The 22,198-nt window shown below is 36.6% G+C and overlaps 1 protein-coding gene across 2 annotated transcripts in view; it reads right to left on the reverse strand.

Annotated features, from left to right (window-relative positions):
- NBEA (neurobeachin) overlaps window positions 1–22,198 on the reverse strand; it is a 509,094-nt gene that overhangs the window by 77,883 nt on the left and 409,013 nt on the right. For both annotated transcript variants that reach the window (XM_086771979.1, XM_086771978.1), the window contains exons 43-44: window positions 19,195–19,310; window positions 9,646–9,758 (exon numbers count right to left, since the gene is read on the reverse strand). In XM_086771979.1, the coding sequence (XP_086628105.1) occupies window positions 9,646–9,758; window positions 19,195–19,310 (229 nt within the window). The remainder of the gene's footprint in view (window positions 1–9,645; window positions 9,759–19,194; window positions 19,311–22,198) is intronic.

Here is a 22,198-nt window from a genome sequence, read left to right on the forward strand (position 1 = left end):
AGAATTTTCAGATTTTAGCTTTTGTAGTAAAATTAACCAAACATACAGAGTTTAATACTTAGAGGAATGCATGCTTCCACACCAAATAATTGTATAAACTTTTAAGAATTTTAAATGATTTCTTGATTTGTATTAATAAAAAATTAAGAGTTAGAATTTATATTATAAAGGCAATCACAATTTGAAAACAAACATACTCAAGGACTTTGACCCTTTTCAAAATGCTAACAGGTATTTAGCATTTTGAACATTTCATTCCACAGCACAATTTTTCTACTGAGTTAAAATTCTAAGTTATTTGGAAGGGAGATACCAGTACAATATCAAATCAGTGTGTTTCGTCATGTATGTAACTGAACAGTTTTAAAGATACAAGTATTTTATTTCTTCAGTGCTACTGAGTTTTTTTGAGATGTTAAAAAAGCTGACATAAAACATGCTGTTTTTCAACTTTACATATTCAACTTTGTTTTTAAATAGCATTGTCTGATGAACACTTACACTTTAAAACATAATGATTTCAGTATTTTTCACATTAAACACTCTGGATGCTTAATACTTTGCTGTGTCATGGAGTTGTTAATAGCTTTCTCATATGTATAAAATGTATGAGTAATCCCTAAGGATCAGTGTTATCTGATGCAGATTGCACTGCAAGACTTCACAAAACATTCTGGAAAGAGAAGTATGAGCCATTCCCTAATACTTTCCAGCCTTGTTTCCCAACTACTAGAATCAGAAAAAATAAATATTTGCATTTTTGTTACACTCAGTTTCATTACACATCCTGCCACTGTCAGGAAACATGCTGGCATTATAATAGCCTATAAGTTGCCAATATATAAAAATGGTCGTTCAACCTCTTTCTTGAAAAAGAGTAACTTACTGAAAGACATTCTTTTCCTATTAGACTGACAAACTGTGCAGAAACTTTGCTAAATTATATCAGAGCTCTGGGTTGCTTTGAGGAATGCATGGGACCTGCTGGTACCCCCCTCATTAAATTACTGTGCATCCACTTCTCCAGCAGAACAAATTCCTGTCCCCAACCACACATTTCAAAAGCTAAAGCAGTAATTCACACCCTAGTCTGTTAACAGGAAACATTCACTCCTCCTGAGAAGGAAACACAAAATGACAGACAAATCTGTGAGACTGTATTTTGAAATGGAAAAACACCCTGAGAATATCTCTTCCCTCCACTGTGAAGGTGTTTTTTACCCTACACTGCATTCAATTCTGAGGCTATGGAAGACAGAGGTGTCATCTGTCACAATATTATTGTACATATAGATTTGAGGGCACAGTAGAGAAGGGATATGGTGATTAATGCAAGAAAATCAAAACTCGAGGCCTTTCAAAATATATTTGAAGCTGATCAGGTATCTTTCATCAAATAAGTCATGTGTTTTCATTCTTCACTGTAATTTGATTACAGTAACAAGAACTGTGAAGCATAACTGCTCAAAAATAATTACAAAGTATTTTATTTTATAAACTAGTAAAATTTTAATGATAGTTTAACCTACAGCTTTAAACAACTCTTTAAAAAAATATATATAGTTGTATTTAGCAAAAAAGGTATTTTCTCTCAAGAACTTGACAATAATTTTCCAAAGTCACATAAAACACTAATGCAAACACACCATCATGTTTTCATGGTTCTTCGGGGAGAAGTGTTATTTCCATTTAAAAGATAAAAAATATAACGTTGTAAGATGGTGCATTCCCATTTTCATGTAAAAATGCCTGCAGAAGTAGCTAAAATAATCTACTTTCAGAAGACACATGTTCAATTTATTAAATCATAAACCTAAAAAGCTGTATTCTGAAGATTACCTTCATCCTCATCAATATTCTTTTCAGAGTTAGAATTCATTTTTATTTCAATTACTTTAGGATTCATTTGAAGAAAAATGCTGAAATGTACAAAATATCTGCTGAATAAAATGGACTCTAAGTGAAATATCATTAGAGTAATGTCTTTTCTTGCACAGTACAGAAATTTTCATGTGAAAATCTCTGGGAAGAATCTTTCTAGGAATTACCTTTCCTTGATGCAGAGAGAAGAAAAGAAAGAAAGAAAGGAGGGGGTGAGGTAGAGCTGGTCTTTGGCTGGAAGACCAGCTAGAAGACCCTTAACTTCTTGGGACAGACCATAGATTGAATTAACTAGTGATCTGGATGGTAGCCTGGGATTCAGGAGATACAGGCTCATTTCTGTCATTCCACAAAGATTTCCAGTGTTCCCAGGTAAACTGCTTAGGTACGACTATAACTTGCAATACAAAGATGTGTTAGAAATCCCTGCACTGGCTCTAGAGGGGCTGGCATGCAAACACGACACCATTTATGCAGAGGTGACCACTCGAATCTCAGACATAGGGCAGCCGTGTCAATGCAGCGCTGCACGGCGAGGAGAGCGGGTAGCTGCACCATGCTCATACAACTCTTCAGTTATCTCTGGTCTGTGGTGAAGAAACATACGGAACATCTGATCCCCCCTTTCTCCTTTTCTGTGTAGTAATGGAGATAGAATCATAGAATCATAGAATCATAGAATGGTTAGGGTTGGAAGGGACCTTCAAAGGTCATCTAGTCCAACCCCCCTGCAAGGAGCAGGGACATCCCTGACTAGGTCAGGTTGCTCAGAGCCTCATCCAGCCTGGCCTTGAACGCTTCCAGAGATGGGGCCTCCACCACCTTTCTGGGCAACCTGTTCCAGTGTTCTATAACTCGCATCGTAAAAAATTTTTTCCTAATTTCTAATCTAAATGTACCCCCCTCTATTTTAAAACTATTACCTCTCGTCCTATCGCAACAGGCCCTACTAAACAGCCTTTCCCCATCTTTCTTGTAGGCCCCCTTGAGGTACTGGAAGACCGCTATCAGGTCTCCCCGGAGCCTTCTCCAGGCTGAACAGCCCCAACTCTCTCAGCCTGTCCTCATAAGAGAGGTGCTCCAGCCCTTTTATCATCTTCGTGGCCCTCCTCTGGACCTTCTCCAACTGGTCCATGTCATTCTTGTGCTGGGGGCTCCAGAACTGGACACAGCACTCCAGGTGGGGTCTCACCAGGGCAGAGTAGAGGGGGAGAATCACCTCCCTCGACCTGCTGGCCACGCTTCTCTTGATGCAGCCAAGGATGCGGTTGGCCTTCTGGGCCGCAAGGGCACATTGCCTGCCCACGTTAAGCTTCTCATCCACCAGCACTCCCAAGTCCTTCTCCTCAGGGCTGCTCTCAATCCATTCCCCGCCCAGCCTGTATTTGTGCCTGTGATTGCCATGACCCAGGTGCAGGACCTTGCACTTGGCCTGGTTGAACTTAATGAGGTTGGCACAGGCCCACCTCTGCAGCCTGTCAAGGTCCCTCTGGATGGCATCCCTCCCTTCCAGCGTGTCGATGGCACCACACAACTTGGTGTCGTCGGTGAACTTGCTGAGGGTGCCCTCTATCCCACTGTCCATGTCACCGACAAAGATGTTGAACAGGGCCGGGCCCAACACAGACGCCTGAGGGACGCCACTCGTGACCGGTCTCCACCTGGACATCGAGCCGTTGACCACCACTCTCTGAGTGCGGCCATCCAGCCAACTCCTTATCCACCGAGTGGTCCGTCCATCAAACCCATGTCTCTCTAGTTTAGAGAGAAGGATGTCGTGCGGGACAGTGTCAAAAGCTTTGCACAAGTCCAGGTAGATGATGTCAGTTGCTCGTCCCTTGTCCACCGATGCCGTCACCCCATCATAGAAGGCCACCAAATTGGTCAGGCACGAGATCCCTATGTGAACCACTTCTTTGCACATCAATGGAAAGTACTTAATCTCCGCTAGTGCAGGAAACCATACACACTGAAAGTGCTAATGGAAAGTGCTCAAATCTCTCATTTTTCTGTTGTGCAATTTAAAATTTTGCTGACTGATCACAAATAGATCAGATTGTGTGTACCAAATGACCAGATATTTTCTGAAAGTGAAATCTTCCATAATTAAAATAGCATGGAGTAAATTCAAAGAGGTCTGTCCCTGAATTCCTTAGTGGTTTTCTAATGTCCATCTGGCAAAATGCTCTTACCCAAAGAAATAGTAATGGTTCATCTTTCAGTAAGACATGTATTTTCTGTAAAGACTTTAAATGTCAATTGTACAAACTAGCAGCTAATCCAGTTTTACTCTGATGAGGCACATGTCCTGCTAGATGACATGTTCTACAGTAGTCGTAGTCTTTCACACTTCCTGCGAAATGTGTAGGATATACAGACATTTCGATCACTTTCCCATAGCATTACAGTGCCATTCTCAGTCCAGAAAGTCAACTACTATGGTTTTAATCTGATACCATGGCTATAAAATGGAGATACTATGGATCTATACCTGTATCTTCACGTAATGGAAGAAAATAATTCTATTTCCATTTCAGTGAGATTCTGCTGCTGTGCAAACTACTTAAATTGACTTGCACAAACAATACAAAGGTAAAGCTCAAATGTACTATGTCTCAGTCTAGTAACTTAACAATAAGACTAGTACAGAAAATTAATTTCAAACAAATTGTTCTGAACGTTAAATAAGAAGTTCTTTCTATAATTTTTAAAATGCTTTTTCCAATCACACAATTTGTCTTTTTATCAAAAAAACACCCTCTGTAAGGACTCATATCAAATAATATTAACTTTTCATAAAATAGTTTTATAAGATATTCTTTACCCCAGCCAAGCAGAACAACTCATTTTATGACAATGCCTATTCAGCCATTTCACTTTTGATGCCCTAAAGGCTGCTGTTTGAGTTTATTTTATGCTTCTTTTTCCATTTAAATATAAAGTAAGTATTTACTTTAACATTAAAACCACACTGCTATTCATGTCATTCTTTTTTATCTGGCTAGTCTCTTTAGACATCTGGCCTTTGAACCAGTGTATTGTCAATACACTGTTTATATCCACTGGACATGTTATGTTAGCTCATGTAATATTCACTGTTTTGCCAGCTATCTTCATAGCACTACATTCTCTCATGAGAGCAGAACTGAACGTAGCATCCTATTTATCCGGCCAAGGAAATGTTCTGCTTATCTTGACTATAATTCATGCAGCAGCTACCTTATCTGTTTATCTCTCCTTTTTTTTTTTTTTTTTTTTTTTGTACTGTGCAAAATCGTAGCTGGTCACAAAAGAATATCAACATTATCAAATTTAAGAGTTCCTGCAGATTCAAAGTACCAGAGTTTCACTCAGTAAATGAACTTTTTTTTTTAAGAAAACAGAATGTTTAGTTGTGTGGCTTAAATCAAAGGAGAATCAAACTCATTTTTCTTCTGATGGTAAAGTTGCATGGGGTAAAGAGAGATGTTTAAGTTACAGAAACTTATTTCATTTTTCCAGTGACAGTGGCTCTTGCTAAGCCTGTAAACTCCATTCCATGGCATACACATTTTTGGAAGTATTAAGTGTGGTTTGCCTTGAAATATTCACACTTCAATGCGTTCATTTGCATTATTACATTTAGAAGCCTTAGGGCTTTATCACTTCCTTTTCTCAAAATGGCACAGTAATAAGGAAAAGTGGTTATGCTTATCACCACCCGTCAGTCAAACACCTTCTATATTAACAAAATATAATTTTTTCCACTCAGTGAATGGGCATGTGATGTCTCATACACATACCAATATTAGTATTACTTTGCCTAGTGAAAAAATAATTTTATTTAACAGGATATATGACTGGAAGTAAATGAGGAGAAATTCCCATTTACACTTTAACAAGCAAGGACAATGCAGCATGTCAAATCCATGCATTCACTATAATTTAGGAGTAAAAGTCATACAATTTCACAGAAACAAACCATATCACATTTTAAGTATGTTGAAATCCCAAAAAACTCAGTATACAGTAAGGACCACATACACGTTTTCTGTACTGATGTTTAATACCATCAGTATTCTTCCAAAGGAAATCTCAGTAAAGAAGAAAATAAGCAGATCACCTGGTGGTTTGATAGTGAAAAGATAATCTATGTATCTATGACAGCCTCTTTCATTAGCTTTTCATCCTGTCAAACAATAAATGTAACCTTTAACCTTGTATATGTAATGAATAAAACTTGAGCCTACACTGTCTAATCAAATGAGAGGTCCAATATATCCTGCTGCTACGGCACCTTCAGTGCCCATGGGCCCTGGTTTTAAATCTCAAATACGTAAAAGGGAAAAAAAGACTTGACAGGGGGATTTCCAAACAGTTCAAATAAAAACAGCAGAGGAATTTTCAGACTAACATTTAAATATAATTGTTCTGAGAGCACAAGCAACATTTGGATGTAAAACTACCAGAATAAGGAGCGCTACCTAAAAACAGAATAAAATGTAGTGGAAGAAAGGACAAGTTATATGTTCAAGATGGCTTTGCAGAAATGTAAATATTTAAGTTTGAGCGAAATGCAAAAGGCATATGTTTTACCATTACTGACATTGTAAGCAAGCCAAACACAACTAATTTCATTACCACAAAACATACGAATTGCATTGGTTATGTATGTTCACTTCGGAGTTGTGATATCCCAAAGGTGGTGTATCATATTTTAAACAGAAAGACTAGGAATGAAAAGTTTAAAAATTTCAAAAGAAGTACTGTCAATTATCATAATTGACACTGGAGCTTTGTATGAACTTTGTGCAATAATACACAAATTAACTCTTTTTAAAGAAGTTATATCTAGCATCTATATTTAACTACCAAAACTATTTTAAATCAACAAACAAAGCATGATAGGTGATTTCTCTTTTAATTTCATTGCTTTTATGGGCTCTTACCACATATGTAATAATGTTAGAATTCTAAACAATTTCAAAAGATTGTTTGAGGGGTATTAATTACTAAATATTAAGGACAGAGGTTCTGTGAAACCTAAGAAGGGCAAACTTGCAGGAAGACAGAAGCTCAGGAACTGACAAAGGAGATTTTATCCATCAACAGTTTAGCTGGAGGTTCTGATTTGCCATCAAATCTGCAGGAATATTTCTCCATTGAAGGGTAAAATCTGACAGAAGGAAGTGGCTCCTCTCGGAAAGGATACTGTGTGTGCCTGCCCCAGAGGTCTGGTTGAGGCTTGATGGCACACCCCAGTTTCAATAATGTGAACAATAAATCACTAACTCCTGCTTTTAAGCACTAGGCTACTCAGGATTCACCTCCCTAACTAGAAAGAAGGTGCTTACTTACAGATACAAGACAATATAGAAAATGAAAAGAGAATTGTCAAGGAAGTACTTCAGATACACTCGGATTTTGAAGATTGTTACTGATAATGCACAAATTGAAACAGGATGCAAGTAATGCATAACAGCCAAAGTGCACTAAGTAAGGCATTTCATATTAACTGGCCACTGCCTTTTACAAAAAAAAAAAATCATCAATCTATTTTTCCTTTTAAAATTATTGTGAAATGAAACCTATCAGATTTTATTATAACAAACACTGGGAAAAAAATGACAATTACACTCCTTTTATCCTGAAGGATTCCACAACACTTTACAGATTGCACATGTGTTTTCTCACACATTCATGGGATAAATGGAGCCCAGATCTTGCCAGAAAGGAAAGACTGCTCTCCTTAAGTAGTTCTGTACAGGCTTTTTTTTAGTAGTGAAAACCGTAGCTTTTCCAGAGGAAACCACTGGTAACTTTTGAATAAGAGAATGCAGTTATCAAATCAGGTAAGAAAAGGTCCTCAGGCAAAACACTGCTGTGCACATTGCATGAATTCTTGAAGAAACATAAATAACTAGGGACTTGATTTTACATTTCCTTTCAAGGGAGAGCAATACTAGGAGTGCTAGTACTTAATAAGCTACACAAGCACTAATTCCATAATGAGTCTTTACTAACTCATGAGGAAAACCTATCTATTCAACTATCATGCTTCTTCCTGTAGCAATTACATACTTCAATAGGCTGCCATAAAAATTTGGATTCAACCAAAACTAAGTACCTAATGAAGGAGTCATGAGACGCTGTCTAATCTTGTCGCACTTCACCACATGCAGTGCTATTAATACTAGAAGGAAGAGTCTGAGAGACTTCGAAAAGAGTAAGCACTTTTTTAGTGATAAACCTTAATGAAAGGTTTATTTTTAAAACAGAAACATTTTTATACATGCTAGGAAACAAGCCAGTGCAAAATGATCACTGTTTTTTATTTAACTTTTGTCTGTGGATTATCTTTTTTTTGTTCCTGGCACAGATTACAATGGTGTTATAGAACTGAAAAACACGTTTGTGAAACATACCTATAATATTGTGAAAGGTCAGAAGCTTTATGTAATGTCAGAAGAGTGTCAACCAATTTGTTTGCATCTGAGGCATATTGTGAATGTAGTTTAATTTCTGGTTTTATTTACTTACTTATTTAAGAAAAAGAGGAGAGAAAACTTAGGTGTCTCTATTTGCTATTATGCAATCAAGTCCTACTCAAATTATTTTGGAAGTCTCACAAAAGCAGGCTTCCAGGAACGGTTACAATACATCTGGAAGTACTGCAAGTACACTGTTTCCAACAGGGATACAAGACTGTGAGATAGCCAGGGTGGGATCTCTCCACTGCTGCCCATGATGTGTGCTCACAGGAAGAGGAGGAAAGGAAAGCAGGCTTAAAGGCAGAAGCCCCAGAAAGTCTCACCTCTGATCAGCAGCAGAAGGGAAAGCAGGGGCTGCAGAACAGGCCTTTGGGTCATTTTCTCCTATCCAACCTCATTCCTTAAGTCAGCAAGTGACAGCCTCTTGTGGTTTTGAACCTCACTCAGCTTGCACAACCAACTTCTCCCTCCTGCCTGAGGAACTGTGGCATGGATGCAAGAAAGCTCTCATGCCCAGACAACAGAAACCTCACGCTGGGGGCGTTGAAAGGCTACCCACCTTCACTGGTAGGAAAGTACACACACTTTCTTAGTTGACAGGAACCAAGAAAGATGCTTCCCACAACTCAAACCCTTCTTTTTGTCTCTATTCCAGTTAGCCAGAGGTAGAGCCCTTCGATATATTTCTGCTATGCTCGGCCAGGACACATCTTCTCTCCAGTCTATTGGCTCAATTGGAGTACCTGAGCTGGGTATAGATGGCCGTCTTGTGCTGTTAGAGAAGCAAATACTAGGAACCATATTATTACAAAGCACTGACTGTCCAAGTCTGTTTGGAGGACAAAAACCATACACAATTATACGGACCAGATGCTCCAGGGTCTAAACTACAAAATACTTGTTTACTGAATAATTATTAAACCAAAAGGAGGTGCTGCTATTATATAACTCGTCTAGTCACTGCAAAACAAAGTGAAAAATTAAGTCTGAGCTTTTTATTTCCAAAGATCAGTTTTCATAAACTAAGGGAGATAATTAGTGAGATCAAGTGGTCTGACGCACTCTTGATCTGTAAGTCAGAAGGTATGAAGGAGTTGCAGGTTTGGAACTAGATCACTCAGGGACATTGAAGTAGCATAGTGTAGAGATTTAGTATAAAATTATTCTAAAATAGAAAAATCTATTCAAGACTTTTCTGACTTAAGATAAAGACCTAACAACCAGACTATAAATACAAAAGAAAATCTCTTCCTAAAAGAGTTGGCTGACTGTCTTTAATAGAATTGAAGCATACCTTTGAAAGATCCCTGAAGTTGCCTGGAAGGGTCAAGTCTAACTCTTCAGATTCATAGTTTGTTAAAACCCATGGAAACACAGGGTATTGGTTCAGATCATTGTACGTTCGTCCTATTAAGAAAGAAAGTGTTTTAAGAATTAGGAAATGGTATCCACTTCTCCAGCTGAAAAACAATCTAGGAGTTACTTTAATTGCATCACATGCTCCCACCACTTGACAGAATCAGGTATAAATCTTCCAGACAAAAGTAGTAATTTAGATGTAGTTATCTTGAATCAGAAGTCAATGCAGAAATCAGCATAATATAAAGAGCACGTTATCTTTCAAAATCAACTAAAACCCACCATATGCCAATAAAAAAACTTTCTTTTTTATTTCAATGAAGCTATTTTGAAACCACTAGACTATTATTTTCCTAACAACTGTATACAGTATCTTTAGCTGGCAAAGAATAAATAAGAGTCCAACAGCAAGGGGCTAAATTTGAGGTTTGCAAATCTAAGTTGATCCTAGATAGACCATATTAATCTATTATTCCCAATGGCTCTTCTTCACTAAAGAAGTGGTGAAATGTCACTGCAATAGTGGAATCAAAGTGGAGGAATTCATGTTTGCTTTAACACTATTTCATAACCACTTTGAAAATTAAAAAACATTTTCTCCCTCCTAAAAGACAGAGCTGACTGCCCCAGGCCACTCTCTCCAAACACAATGACATTGCTACGATCCCAGCAGCTCACACATGCAAAAAACATCTTCAGATACAGTTTCAAAAGAACAGTCTGCAAATGAAGTGAACAGAAAATTATTAATTCATCACCAGGAAAAGTGTGTTTGGGAAAGGCTGTTAGTTCTGTGTCAGCTGGTATTTAGCAGTATCTATCATTTTGGTGATAAGACAAATGAAGTTGCTCAGTAAAGAACTATCCACCATATTGACTTATTGAGAACCACACAATAGGCAACATGAGTCCTAAAAAACAAAATCAGGTCATAATTACATGTGTGTGTGTATTTATATAATATAATTACTAGACTGAAATAACCCAGGTTAACAATTCCCAGTCCTGCAGCAGATTTACAACCCTGTCTCACTAACTGCTTCCTTCCAGATTCTGGACAGATTCCTGGGGTACAAAACCCGGCACAGGAAAACACAGGCCTCCTTGTTCTGAGTAGCATTTGCAATTCTCCACAAAAATCAGCTCTGCTTTAATGAAATGTGAAACTTTCACTGCTCTACAAACACTTTGTTTTTTCAATGAAAGTTGATGAACAAGAAACATGTTTGTATATAGTTTCACCAAAACCAGGAAAAGTGCATATTGCTAACAACAGTGTGTCCTCATTTTTACATTTTGAACACATACATGCTCAGAAGAATATATAAAAAAAAAATTAGGTACAAATACAACTTTATTTAAAAAGCAATACCAGCACTGTGTGCCACACACAAATAAAGACAGATAGAAACAAAACCACCATTTCTTTAATATCAGCAATGAATTAATGCAAAACTATTCTTGTACATAATGAAAATTTATCAAACAATTAAATCAAGAAATACCAGAAATAATCTGTGTGAGGCAGGAAAAAGGAAAGGTACTCTCTGGCAGAATATGAACTGGTTTAGGATTTTTTGGGGGGATTCTACATGTCTCGAAGTAAGAAAACTGCCTCATTTTCCATATCTGCCAAATCAGAATATTATTTTCCTCTTTGGCAAGGGATTAATTACATACATACATTCGTAAAGTTTCTTGAGATTGTAAAATTTAAGGTTCTATAAAATATGTGCTTTATAAAACGATACCGTTATACAATAAATGTTTTTCTCACCATCAGAATCCTCAATTAAGTGTACAAAAGCTTCCCCAAAATAAAGACTTTTGTGCTTATGTAGATAGCAGACTAAAAGAATTTTGAGATTCAGGAAAAGAATGATCAAGGTGACTGTAGTCTATTACAAAGCATAAGCAAAAATTATGATTCCTCATAATAAATTTTTTTATGGAAAAAGAGTTCACAGTAAAAAAGACCTTCAATTTAAAACACTTTATAGAAACATTTGGAAAGGTAAGAACATCCTTTTGCAAAATTTTGAAAGGAAATTTAGGATTATCCAGAATGACTTTTTATTTCAAAATTGAGATTTTTCATATTGAGATTTTATTTAATTTTGACATTAATTCCACTTCAATTAAATATTCAATCAATAAGACTTTGATGTTCTGTTCCTATTCCACATGGGAAAATCATAAATATGTGAATAGAGCAAGAAAAAAGTTTAGCTGCTGTACATGAGCACTCCTTTGCTGCATGGTTTAGATAGGTTACTTACAGTATGGACACATGAACAAATTATCATGTGGAATTAGCTCCATGTCACCACACAGGAGTAACTTTTGTGTGCATTTGTTTACCCCACAATGAGAAATAATTTGAAGCACTTTATCTCTCAGCTGAGGCAGGATAAGTTACAAACAATGGAGCCTTAGTGATTATGTATTTGATAAATATAAACATAGTCTTGTGAAAAAAAAAAAAACAACAAAATATTTACTTCTCTCCTACTTCAATATTTATAAAACAAGTTTTATTTATGAAGAGATGAATTACTAAGAATAGTTTTTAATTTGTTCAATAAAAAAGTTAGTGATTTATTTTTCTGAATTCAACAATTTTCTTTTTAATATCAACAAATAAAAATGACTTGAGAAGATGAACCATAATTTAAATTGTGAAAGGAGACCAAACCTACAGGATGAGGTAAGACCACACATCTATGCTTATCTGAGTGGAGGACAGTGATCTAGGCCTGTAATGGGATTACAAATCCCTAATTCCAAACATGCATAAATATTAGTGGTTTAACTTTATTAGGAATGCTTTCTTGTTCAGTTCTGGCTTCACAATTATTATTATCAGAGTAAAGTCAGCAGATGAATATATTCAGCCATCTCATCAATTGTCTGGTGCTTCCAGCAAGAATTATTTGGTTAATAAATAGCTAAATAAATATAAAACATAAACCTGTACTGCTCTTGGTAGACCCTATACCTTTTCAGAAGTTTCAGATTTTCCCTCAAGTAGGCTTACAGAGATTAATATTAAAGGCTGAATATTAAATATCGCAAGCCTATGACACTAATCTACTTGAACAATAAAACTGAGGCACAGTAAATGAGATCTCAGAAATACTGGATATGTTTCTTCATTAAAAAAACCTTTTTAATTAAACCATCCAATTTAATGTTTTTATATGGCACTTTAGTTTTAAAGGTAAAGTGAGCTAGAGACAGCTGACAAAGAAATTATAACTGCAATTCCTTGGTGAAAATGTTAATGACAGCAAAATATTGTTTAATTAGATGATTGCAGCATCTGGATTAACACTCTTTAAGAGCGATGTTCCTGTGCTTGTCTGCTTCTTCACACTTTACAGACATTTTGTCATCTCTAGGTCATTAGGAAAGAATTTTTAATGATTTTTCTAGAAGCAAGTAGTTCGAGTTACATCTAATTAGATGACAATAATAAGCCCAACACATGCAGTAGCTAAATATATACATAATTAACCAGTGAGGGCTTGTACATCACAAAGTAAAAAGTGGAAAATGCTAAACAGGCGAAAAAAAAAAGAGGGAGGGGGAAGAAGTTCGTCTGAATTTATTACCTGACTGAAGATGTCATTTTTTTCCACAAATCTTTAAAAATAATCCCTTTCCACTGCAAGAAATTACTTACAAAAATTATGGATAGAATTATTCTCCACTTCTTTTAAAAGCTGTGGCAGGTAGGATTTAAAAGAATCAAAATTCCAATAAATACCAAAGCAAACACACATTTAATATACTGCAATTTGTAAAGAAAAAAAAAAACAGCAGAAATCAGTTAAATACTGAGAAATAATATGAAAACTAGACTTCTAACTAAAATAGTGAGCACTGTTACCACATCGCAAAATGACTTTTTGTTCCCACTCCTCTTGATTGCTTTTGCTGTGGTGGGATTACTTTTAAGTACTTTTTTCAATAATCTTGTAACCAAGCATAGTAAAAATTACTTCTTCCCTATGTCACCCAGAGGGTTCAGTTGACATACATGCTGATCACATGCAATATGGCATTTTCCTGTGCGCCTGAAGAAAGGACAATTAGTATAATCCTAGCTGCTTCCAAGCCTTCAAAACGAAAGGATCCCTGAGAAGGGAATAGGTAGGAGCTGGGGGAAGGTGGCCAGGAAGGCTTATGTCTACACAACAAGACAAAAACCAGGGGCACGGAGAGTATAACATTGAGACTGATTGATAAGTAGCAGAGTGCAGTGTTTACCTTTGGGAGAAGAACCCAGAGCTGTAAACATGATGAAATATCCTCGAGTCAGAAAAGAGGGCAAGAAAGAGGTGAAGACCTTGGAAACAGAATAGGGAGGCGAGAAAATAGTTGGCTGGAGGGCCAGAGAAACAGGTTGAAACAAGACTTTAGAGAGTTTTGAAAATGGAGAGTGATTTTGAACTGAAATTGCAATGAGTCCTCAGGCCAGCACAAGTGATGGTAATCATATATCCTCAGATAGAAAATGATCTGAAAAAAAGAGATCTATCATAGCTGAAGTAGACAGTTCCTAAGTCATGAGTACAGATCACAACAGAAATAGTTAAACTAAAAACAAAGCCAGGCAATGTTTCAGAGGTGGTAAGTGGGTGACATAAAGATTTAAAAAAAAAAAAAAAAGTCATAGAAAGATGGATTTTTTCCAAGGGGACACTTCAGTATTTCAAACATTGATTAAGAACTTATAGAATAGCCAGGGGCCATGCTTGTCAGGGCAGACATATTGGCAAACCAGGAAAACATTTAAGGAGAGGTTCGTATATTTATTTCAGAGGTTCTGTTCTACAGAGACCAACCACTCTGTGCAATTAGCAGTATTAACAAGCAGGCAAAGCACTTCTTGTGGGAAAGGACCCAGTTGCATGTCACAAGTGAAAGAAATGAGTTGGTGTCAGAAGCCTCACTTCTGAATGTCTCCTTTCCAAGGCTGCTGTTTCTTGAATAACTTCAGAAAAGGATCACAAGAAAACATGAGTGATTTCTTACTGTTTTGTAAAGGGCTAGATACTAATTAAGCACCATTGTAAGAAGAAAGGAAGTTACAAAGAATTGGCAAGAACTGTACTAAACCACTTTGTTAGTAGACTTCTATTTATTTGGAAGAGAAGGGAAAACAATGAAGGGACCTATGTATCACTTACTTACCAGCAAATAATCCACATTTCTTAAGTGCCAAACCTCTATGTTTCTTAAGTGACTAAGCTACAGCTCAGATATGTTGAATAAGTCAGTAGGAGCTAAATGGCAACATGAATTAAAAAATTTGATGCATATATTTCTCAATGGCTAAAAACAATGATATTGTTAGAAAAGAAGATTCTGCTTAAACAAGCATTTATAATCTAAAACTAGGCCACCGTTGTCTACACGAACAATTACTGGCAAGGAAGTTGTATATTTTAGTATGTTTTCAGGAAATATTTCTTATGGGATCTTATTACAAAAGAGTATAATCTAAAATATTTGGAAATTGGATTTCCAAAGAAGAAAGAAAAGAAAATATGTCTTGCCTTTACTTGGAAAAGGAGGTCATGAATATATTCAATACTCTATCTTTGTGTACAAAACAGAAAATCCTGTATTTTCTTTGACTGCCAAAGGTCCTGTCTACAGCGAATATAACAATTTGCTTCTGTTTAACACAGGTGTATCTGGACAGTTATCAGTTCAAGTGTATCAAAACAAGGGCAACATGTAGTAGAGGTACTTTACTTCCAGTACTGTATTTCTGGTAGAGATATATATATATATATATATTTAGTGCTTCATCGGGAAACACTATTTGTTGTAAAGGAAATATTTTTGAGAAATATATTTCAATAGACTATTTACAGAAATATAGCGACAGCTGTAAAAGCAGTGGTATCACTCAGACTGCCTCATAGCTCCTGACTCCACAGTTTCCCAGTGGGTGGAGCCAGGAAACAGCTTAGTGATGTGAGAACTTCTAGGCTTTCTAACCTATATTTGTGTTTTGAAGCTTTATCCACTGCCATTGGACTTGGAGCTTACGTGCACTCCACTGTGGGTGGGTTTCTGGCTTTCCAGGAACTTTATGATGAGATTATTTGCAATACCCCCAAGTTCTTAATGGGTTTTTGGAAGTCAGCTTTCTAGCTGAAGTGCAGACTTCATTAGAACTACAAAACTAGGTTGATCTTTGGAGCATTTTCGCTTCTGTCAGAAAATTGTAAAATTTTAGGGTTTGTTCCAAACTCTAATAAAAAGTTCATTGTCATGTGTAGAATTGCTTGTTAGGTTTCACTCAGTTTTAATTCTCTTATGTTGTTTTCAGAAAAGGTTTTGTGTGTTTGTATCTTTGGTCACGTATCAAGGTTCAGCCATTGAGAGTAAATTTTATTATAATTAAAAAAAAAAAATCACAAGTTTCTATGAGTGCATCAGTGAGTGCAGATGTTAGAATGACATTAGCAACTGAAATTTATTTATCTATATAGGTTCACAGAGACTGTGAATCTTCAAAATCTTTAAAAAATGAAGAAGCAGAAATAGAAAGCACATAATACAGCAATGCAATCACGCTTTCTTACAAGCTCTTTGCATTGAAGGCCATTCTAAGGTGCAATAGTCATAGAGACATCAGCAGGACCCTTTACTTCACTAATTCTTCTGGAATACTATCAGATGTGACACTCTTGCTTATTGGCAAAGCACACAAGAATCTCAGCTGCTTTTAGATATCCTTCCAAAATCTTTTATTAGATCTTACAGTGATACTTTGTTCCCAACCTAACAAGATGACTGTTACCCTTCTTGGAAAATTAAAACAGAAGAGAAAATATACAGATTGGTAAGGACCTATTAGCAAAAGCCAAGCAATGCAGATGGGTTTGATATAAAAATCAGAGTAAAGGATACTCTTTGTGACAAAGAAAAGTCTTCAAATGTTACTCAACATCTTGTTCACATCTTAGCAGTAAAATATGCACAGGTATTAATTTTTATTTAACCAATACTGGTCACTTCCAAAGCTTGTAAAAATCAGCACATTGGCTGTCCTTCAGAAAACATTATTTGTTGATCCATGTGACCTCAAAGCATCATTAAAAAGAATGACTTTATAAAATAAATCATTCAATACAAGATGGAGACAAAGAGTTAGGCTGAATTTCTTCTAAAGGCTCAAATTTACCTCCCTCTCTTTCGGAGAATATGGTCTTTTCCTTAATTTGAATTTGAATTTGATCATGCACTGCTGAAAGACTTCACAAGATGGTAGGTAATGCTATGAAAACAAGCAAGTGAGCTTATACAATTAAGAACAACGAGATTACACAAACAAATGAGATTTACCAGTAAGAGACTGATAGCAAAAAATCTGCCAGAAATTAAGTGCTTTGACTCAGGGAGAGACACTACTAAGGTACTGAGCAAGCTGCTCTCATTTTTTCCAAATACCATACAAGCTCATAGACACAAAAAGCCATCAGAGTATGCCAAACTTTGGGCATAACAGGTGGTATCTGGAATGCAAATGTCAGGCCATTCTATTGTAAGGCAGGTGAACAACACTAGATGACATTCAGAGAAACTTGCTCATTGTGACCACCCAAGTGTTCGATTATAAAGCCTGTTTAGCAGTACTAGTATCAAACAAGAAGTCAAAAAAACATTTATCTTGGGACCTCTGAGATACTCTGAAGGAATCTCTTCAGGCTGAAGCTTGTTTACTGATGGATATTTTAGCGTAAGTGTCACTGCAATTCCTAATTGATTTCAGACATAATGATGTCTTCCAGGTTTAGATGCTTTGGTAATGTACCTAAAAATAAATGACCTTGGGGTTTTAAACTGATTAAAAATGAAAAGTAATTTATCAAAAATTGCCTCAGCTCTTGTCTACTCTCATTTAAAGAGTTTAGACAGACTGCTTACAGAAGAAATGAATACATAAAAAGGAAATTACAAGTGAAGGACAGTTCTGTCGATAATGTATTGGACAAGGACTGAGGGGATCTAGGCTAACCTCCCAGCTCTCCAGTAAACCCTCCAAGTTCAGGTGAGGTGGCCAGGAAGCCTGCAAGGCTCTGCCTGCATTTCCTCATCACCAGAAGGGCAGTGTACGTGTGAGAGATGCAGAGCGGCTGGAGGCAGGCCAGTGTCCAGAAGCAGGATAGCGGCATTCTTGTGGCACTGCGCCAGAGGTAATAAACGCTCAGCAGGGCTCCTTCCTTCAGCAGAGATCTGTGGCTATAATGCTCAGGAGCCAAGCTGGTGTGCCTGCATGGGACTGCACCATATGGACTTTACAGCACAAGGTAAACATGCCCTCAGATTTCAACTGTCCTGGGGTAGCACTTCTATATCACACTGGGATAATTTGATGACACATTTATTAACATCTGTAAGACTGGATGCATGGAAGATGACTACCACATAAGCACAGGGGCAAAAGCCTAAAGGTTCAAAGTAAGTTGGTTTGACAGCTCCTGATTTCTGCCACTGTCCTACTGGGAAGAACGCAGTGACTGTCCTCAGACTGGACAGCGTAACAGGCACTTGCAGGTGCTACATTTGGGTTTTGCACTTACAGTTGTCTTATGTCTGGCCTAAGGACAACCTCAAGCATAAACATTAGGATTAAGTAAAGATGAGAGTTGTAACACTGGAGTACAAAGTGATGCCTGGTGGAATTTAATTTGGGTTTCAAATTAAAGCTCACTGGAGTGAAATGTCTAAGCAAGTCTCTCCGCAGGCAGGTTCATAAGCAGCATGTGTGCTACAGGCAGGAATTGTAATAGTAGACAACCTCCTGGAAATCTTTGTATATGGTGTAGAAAACTGCTGGTTTTTACATTTAAAATTACCACAGGAGTTAGCACTAACAGGGAAAGGTGAAAGGAAAAATGCCATTGTGTATGTTTAATTAATGACAATTGCCAGAAAAGCTCTTCTTTTTGCCAATAACAAATGGATGTCTATGGCAGTTATTTCTCATTTTAAATACCTAATCTGATATTATATTTCAGCTCAAAGAACTAAATGAGAAAAGTTACTGTAATCTAATCATACCACAATCCAGGTGACATCTGTACTAGGCAGAATACTGTTGTTATTCTGCTGTCTAGTTGCTGTTGCTGAGAATGATGAAGTAGCGAAATTACATTTTCCCATTATTATTTCCAGACACTCTCTGGCAATGGTTTGTTGACTCTAATAAAGCTTCAGACAAAGCTGTCAGCAGAGGAAATGGCAGAAGGGGAGCAAGGAACAGCCTTCACAACAATATATGAATCTAAAGTCTCAGTGATCGTTGTGCATTTTCTGATAAAATTTAATGTGCGTGTTTCAGAGTCTATCATAAAGCTGCAGCTGAATTCTGAGGGATAAATGTATTCTATGAAGTGATGGTGCTTAAGACTTTGACAAACGTAAACATATTACGAAGGATTAGAGTTAGAAGCCTTACCTGCTATAGTGTTGAGGAACATCAAGTATTCAAAGTTAGATATCTCCCGTCTCTGCCAGCGCTGAGTCATGTTGGAAGATTTATAAAGCTGTCGAGGAGTGGCCAGAGAGATTCTCCTAGGAAATACATTTAAAGAATGATTTTTTAAGAGCCTCATTAAATGTTAAGATGTAGGGCAATGTTATTAGTGTGATTAATTTTAGATTCTCTCATAGGCTTTTTTACTTCATTTAATGAAGTCAAGAAGACATTATTACCCTTATTTGAGATACGACTAAAATTAAGATCTGTATTTTATTTTACCAGTACTACAGCATTGTAATAATTCAGAAAAATATATTTTGTGTTTTATTTTATTCGGAATCTGGTTAAAAGACTGGAAGTAAAAGAAACTGCAGACCTCTTGGTGCCTGGCTTGTCCAGCAGGAATAAGAAGAATAATACCATTTCCCTTTTTCAAAAGGATACATTGAGATAAGTTCATTAAGGTGAGTGAGTGATAGATTAAAGTGCCATATATTTCCAACATATGGGTTGAAGATATTTATTCCACAATCCTCCATGGTCAGCTACCCAGATCCCTTCCTATATCCCAGTAAGCTTCAAGATTTCTATTTATAGCCTGGTTTCTGAAAGAAACAAGGTTTATTCAGTTATCTGCTTACATGTCCATCTGCCTGTCTCTCCATAATAACTTCTGAATTGCATTTCATTCAGATTTTGCAGAGAAGTAGAAGCTTCCAGCATACTCAATTTCCACACATTTTCTAAAACTTACATGACTGGATAAGGGAGAAAGAACCAGGCTACTGTGCCAAGGAAGAGAAAAGCAGAAAACTTCGGCTCTTCTATATTCAATTTGACAACATCACAATAACCAAATATGGTGCATCGAGTTCTAAATTACCCATTGTATATACCATATCTGCTTGGTAAAATGTAGGGGACTAGATTCCATGCATAATAATGTATTAAAGAAAAAAATTGCAACAAGCAGAAATAGCCTCACTGTTCACAACTCATTTCTAGAGAAAATAGTCCTTGTTGAAAAACAAAGAAAAATCTTTGGAAGGAGAAAAAATTTATTTCCTCAGAGACTTCTTTTTTTGCAGTTTAAACACACACATTTTTACTTAAATCTTATAAATGGATTAAAATAGAGACAATGTTTATATCTATTAGAGAAAAAAAAAAGAGGATCCCTAATGTGTAGTTTATTCACAAATTTAAAGAATATATTAGTATTTATATAGCTTGTCAAGAGTAAATAAGGACACTCAATGCTTCAGCTTTCAGTTGCAAACTAGATAAAGTGTACTATTTCTAGACTATGAATGTTGAGTATTTTCTTAAAATAAAGTCATAGACAAGGTGTCAACTTGGGCAGAGATTAAAAAAATGTGGACCATCTACTTCTAAAGATGTATGTACATCTACACATGCACTAAACCCTGTCTCTGGAGAAAAGATGAGTATTGGTATGTGACTGGAGTGTTCAGTTATCACAATTATGTGCCTAAATTGTCAACATGTAGGTTATCAACGTCTGCCATACTTCGACTTACAAACTGGGCATACAAAAATGACCATGCAAGTGTAGGTGGAATTTCTTTTTTTTTTTTTAAATCTCTGCATTCACCCAAAATAGCAGTACATAAGGTCTTACTAGTCGTATTTTCCAGTAGACTCTAGGAGGTTAAAGGTAGATACACTTTAGTACTACACAGGAGACAATACAAAAAATTTTAAGTAATTTCTATTATGCTTCTTTCTAACAATTTATCTAAAGAATTATCTGAATGTAGTTATACTTTATACTGTATTTTATAGCACACCAATTACTTTTACAGTGGAACTCTCAAAGATGTATTGTTCCCAGTAAACTATGACTAATGCTACATACAAATTAATAAACACAGAAAACAAAAATACTAAAGAGATCATTAAATTTACAAAGCGTTTCTGTCACAGACTTTCTGTTCCTCCCAAGACAAAACAACATTTATGCATCAGTACAGCTTAGTAGATGCTTTTAGACTTTACGCACTATCTCCCAGGGAGCCTCAAAAATCTACAAACTGTCAAGTGCTGGACTTTGCATTTGAACGCCTGATTTGAGCAAACTCTACAGAAAATAAAAAAAAATACTTTAAAAGCTCCTTATTTACTCTATATCTAAGGTGTTTTGAAAGATTCACAGTTATTTCAGCAGAGACTGGAAAAAATTATGCACAATAAATTGGTTCCACATCTGCTTGTTTCAGTTAACACAGGAAGACCCACTGTTTTGTGTTTTGCTAAATCCACCCAACTTTGATCAAACCATTTCTCTCCTTCAATATGCCATCACCAATATGAAGATGCACAAATGAATGTGCCTCCTTTGCTTCTAGAGAACTGTGAAATACCTACTCAAAACGGAAACTGCAAAGGACCTTCTGATGTACAGAGGGATGATCCAATTTTTTCAAGTTTTATATGCTTTAAATATGTTTATGTGCTGATTTTGGCTGGGGCAGAGTTTAGTTTTCTTCAGAGTAGCCAGTATGGGTCTATGTTTTGGATTTGTGCTGGAAATAGTGTTGATAATTCAGCGATGCTTTAGTGTCTGCTGAGCAATGCTTACACAGAGTCAAGGACTTTTGTATTCCTCATATTGGCCTGCCAGTCAGTAGGCTGGGGGTGCACAAAAAGTTGGGAGGAGAAACAGCTGGGACAGCTGACTCCAACTGACCAAAGGAATATTCCACACCATATGACATCATGCTCAGCAATACTTCTCTCTCTTCTGCTGGGGGCGGGGTGGGAAGTGAGTGAGCGGCTGGGTGGTGCTTAGTTGCCAGCTGGGGTTAAACCACGACAGTTTAGAAAATACTTCATGGCATTTTGTTGAGTGAAAGGATGTTACATATCTCCTACATGGAGCATGACCCACCCCCTTTCACAATCACTTTTACTTTAGCTAGCTACAATTCAATCTCATACAAAGAATCTCCAAGTATCT

The sequence above is a fragment of the Chlamydotis macqueenii genome, chromosome 1, assembly GCF_036417535.1.
Source record: "Chlamydotis macqueenii isolate bChlMac1 chromosome 1, bChlMac1.mat, whole genome shotgun sequence".
Classification (NCBI taxonomy): domain Eukaryota; kingdom Metazoa; phylum Chordata; class Aves; order Otidiformes; family Otididae; genus Chlamydotis; species Chlamydotis macqueenii.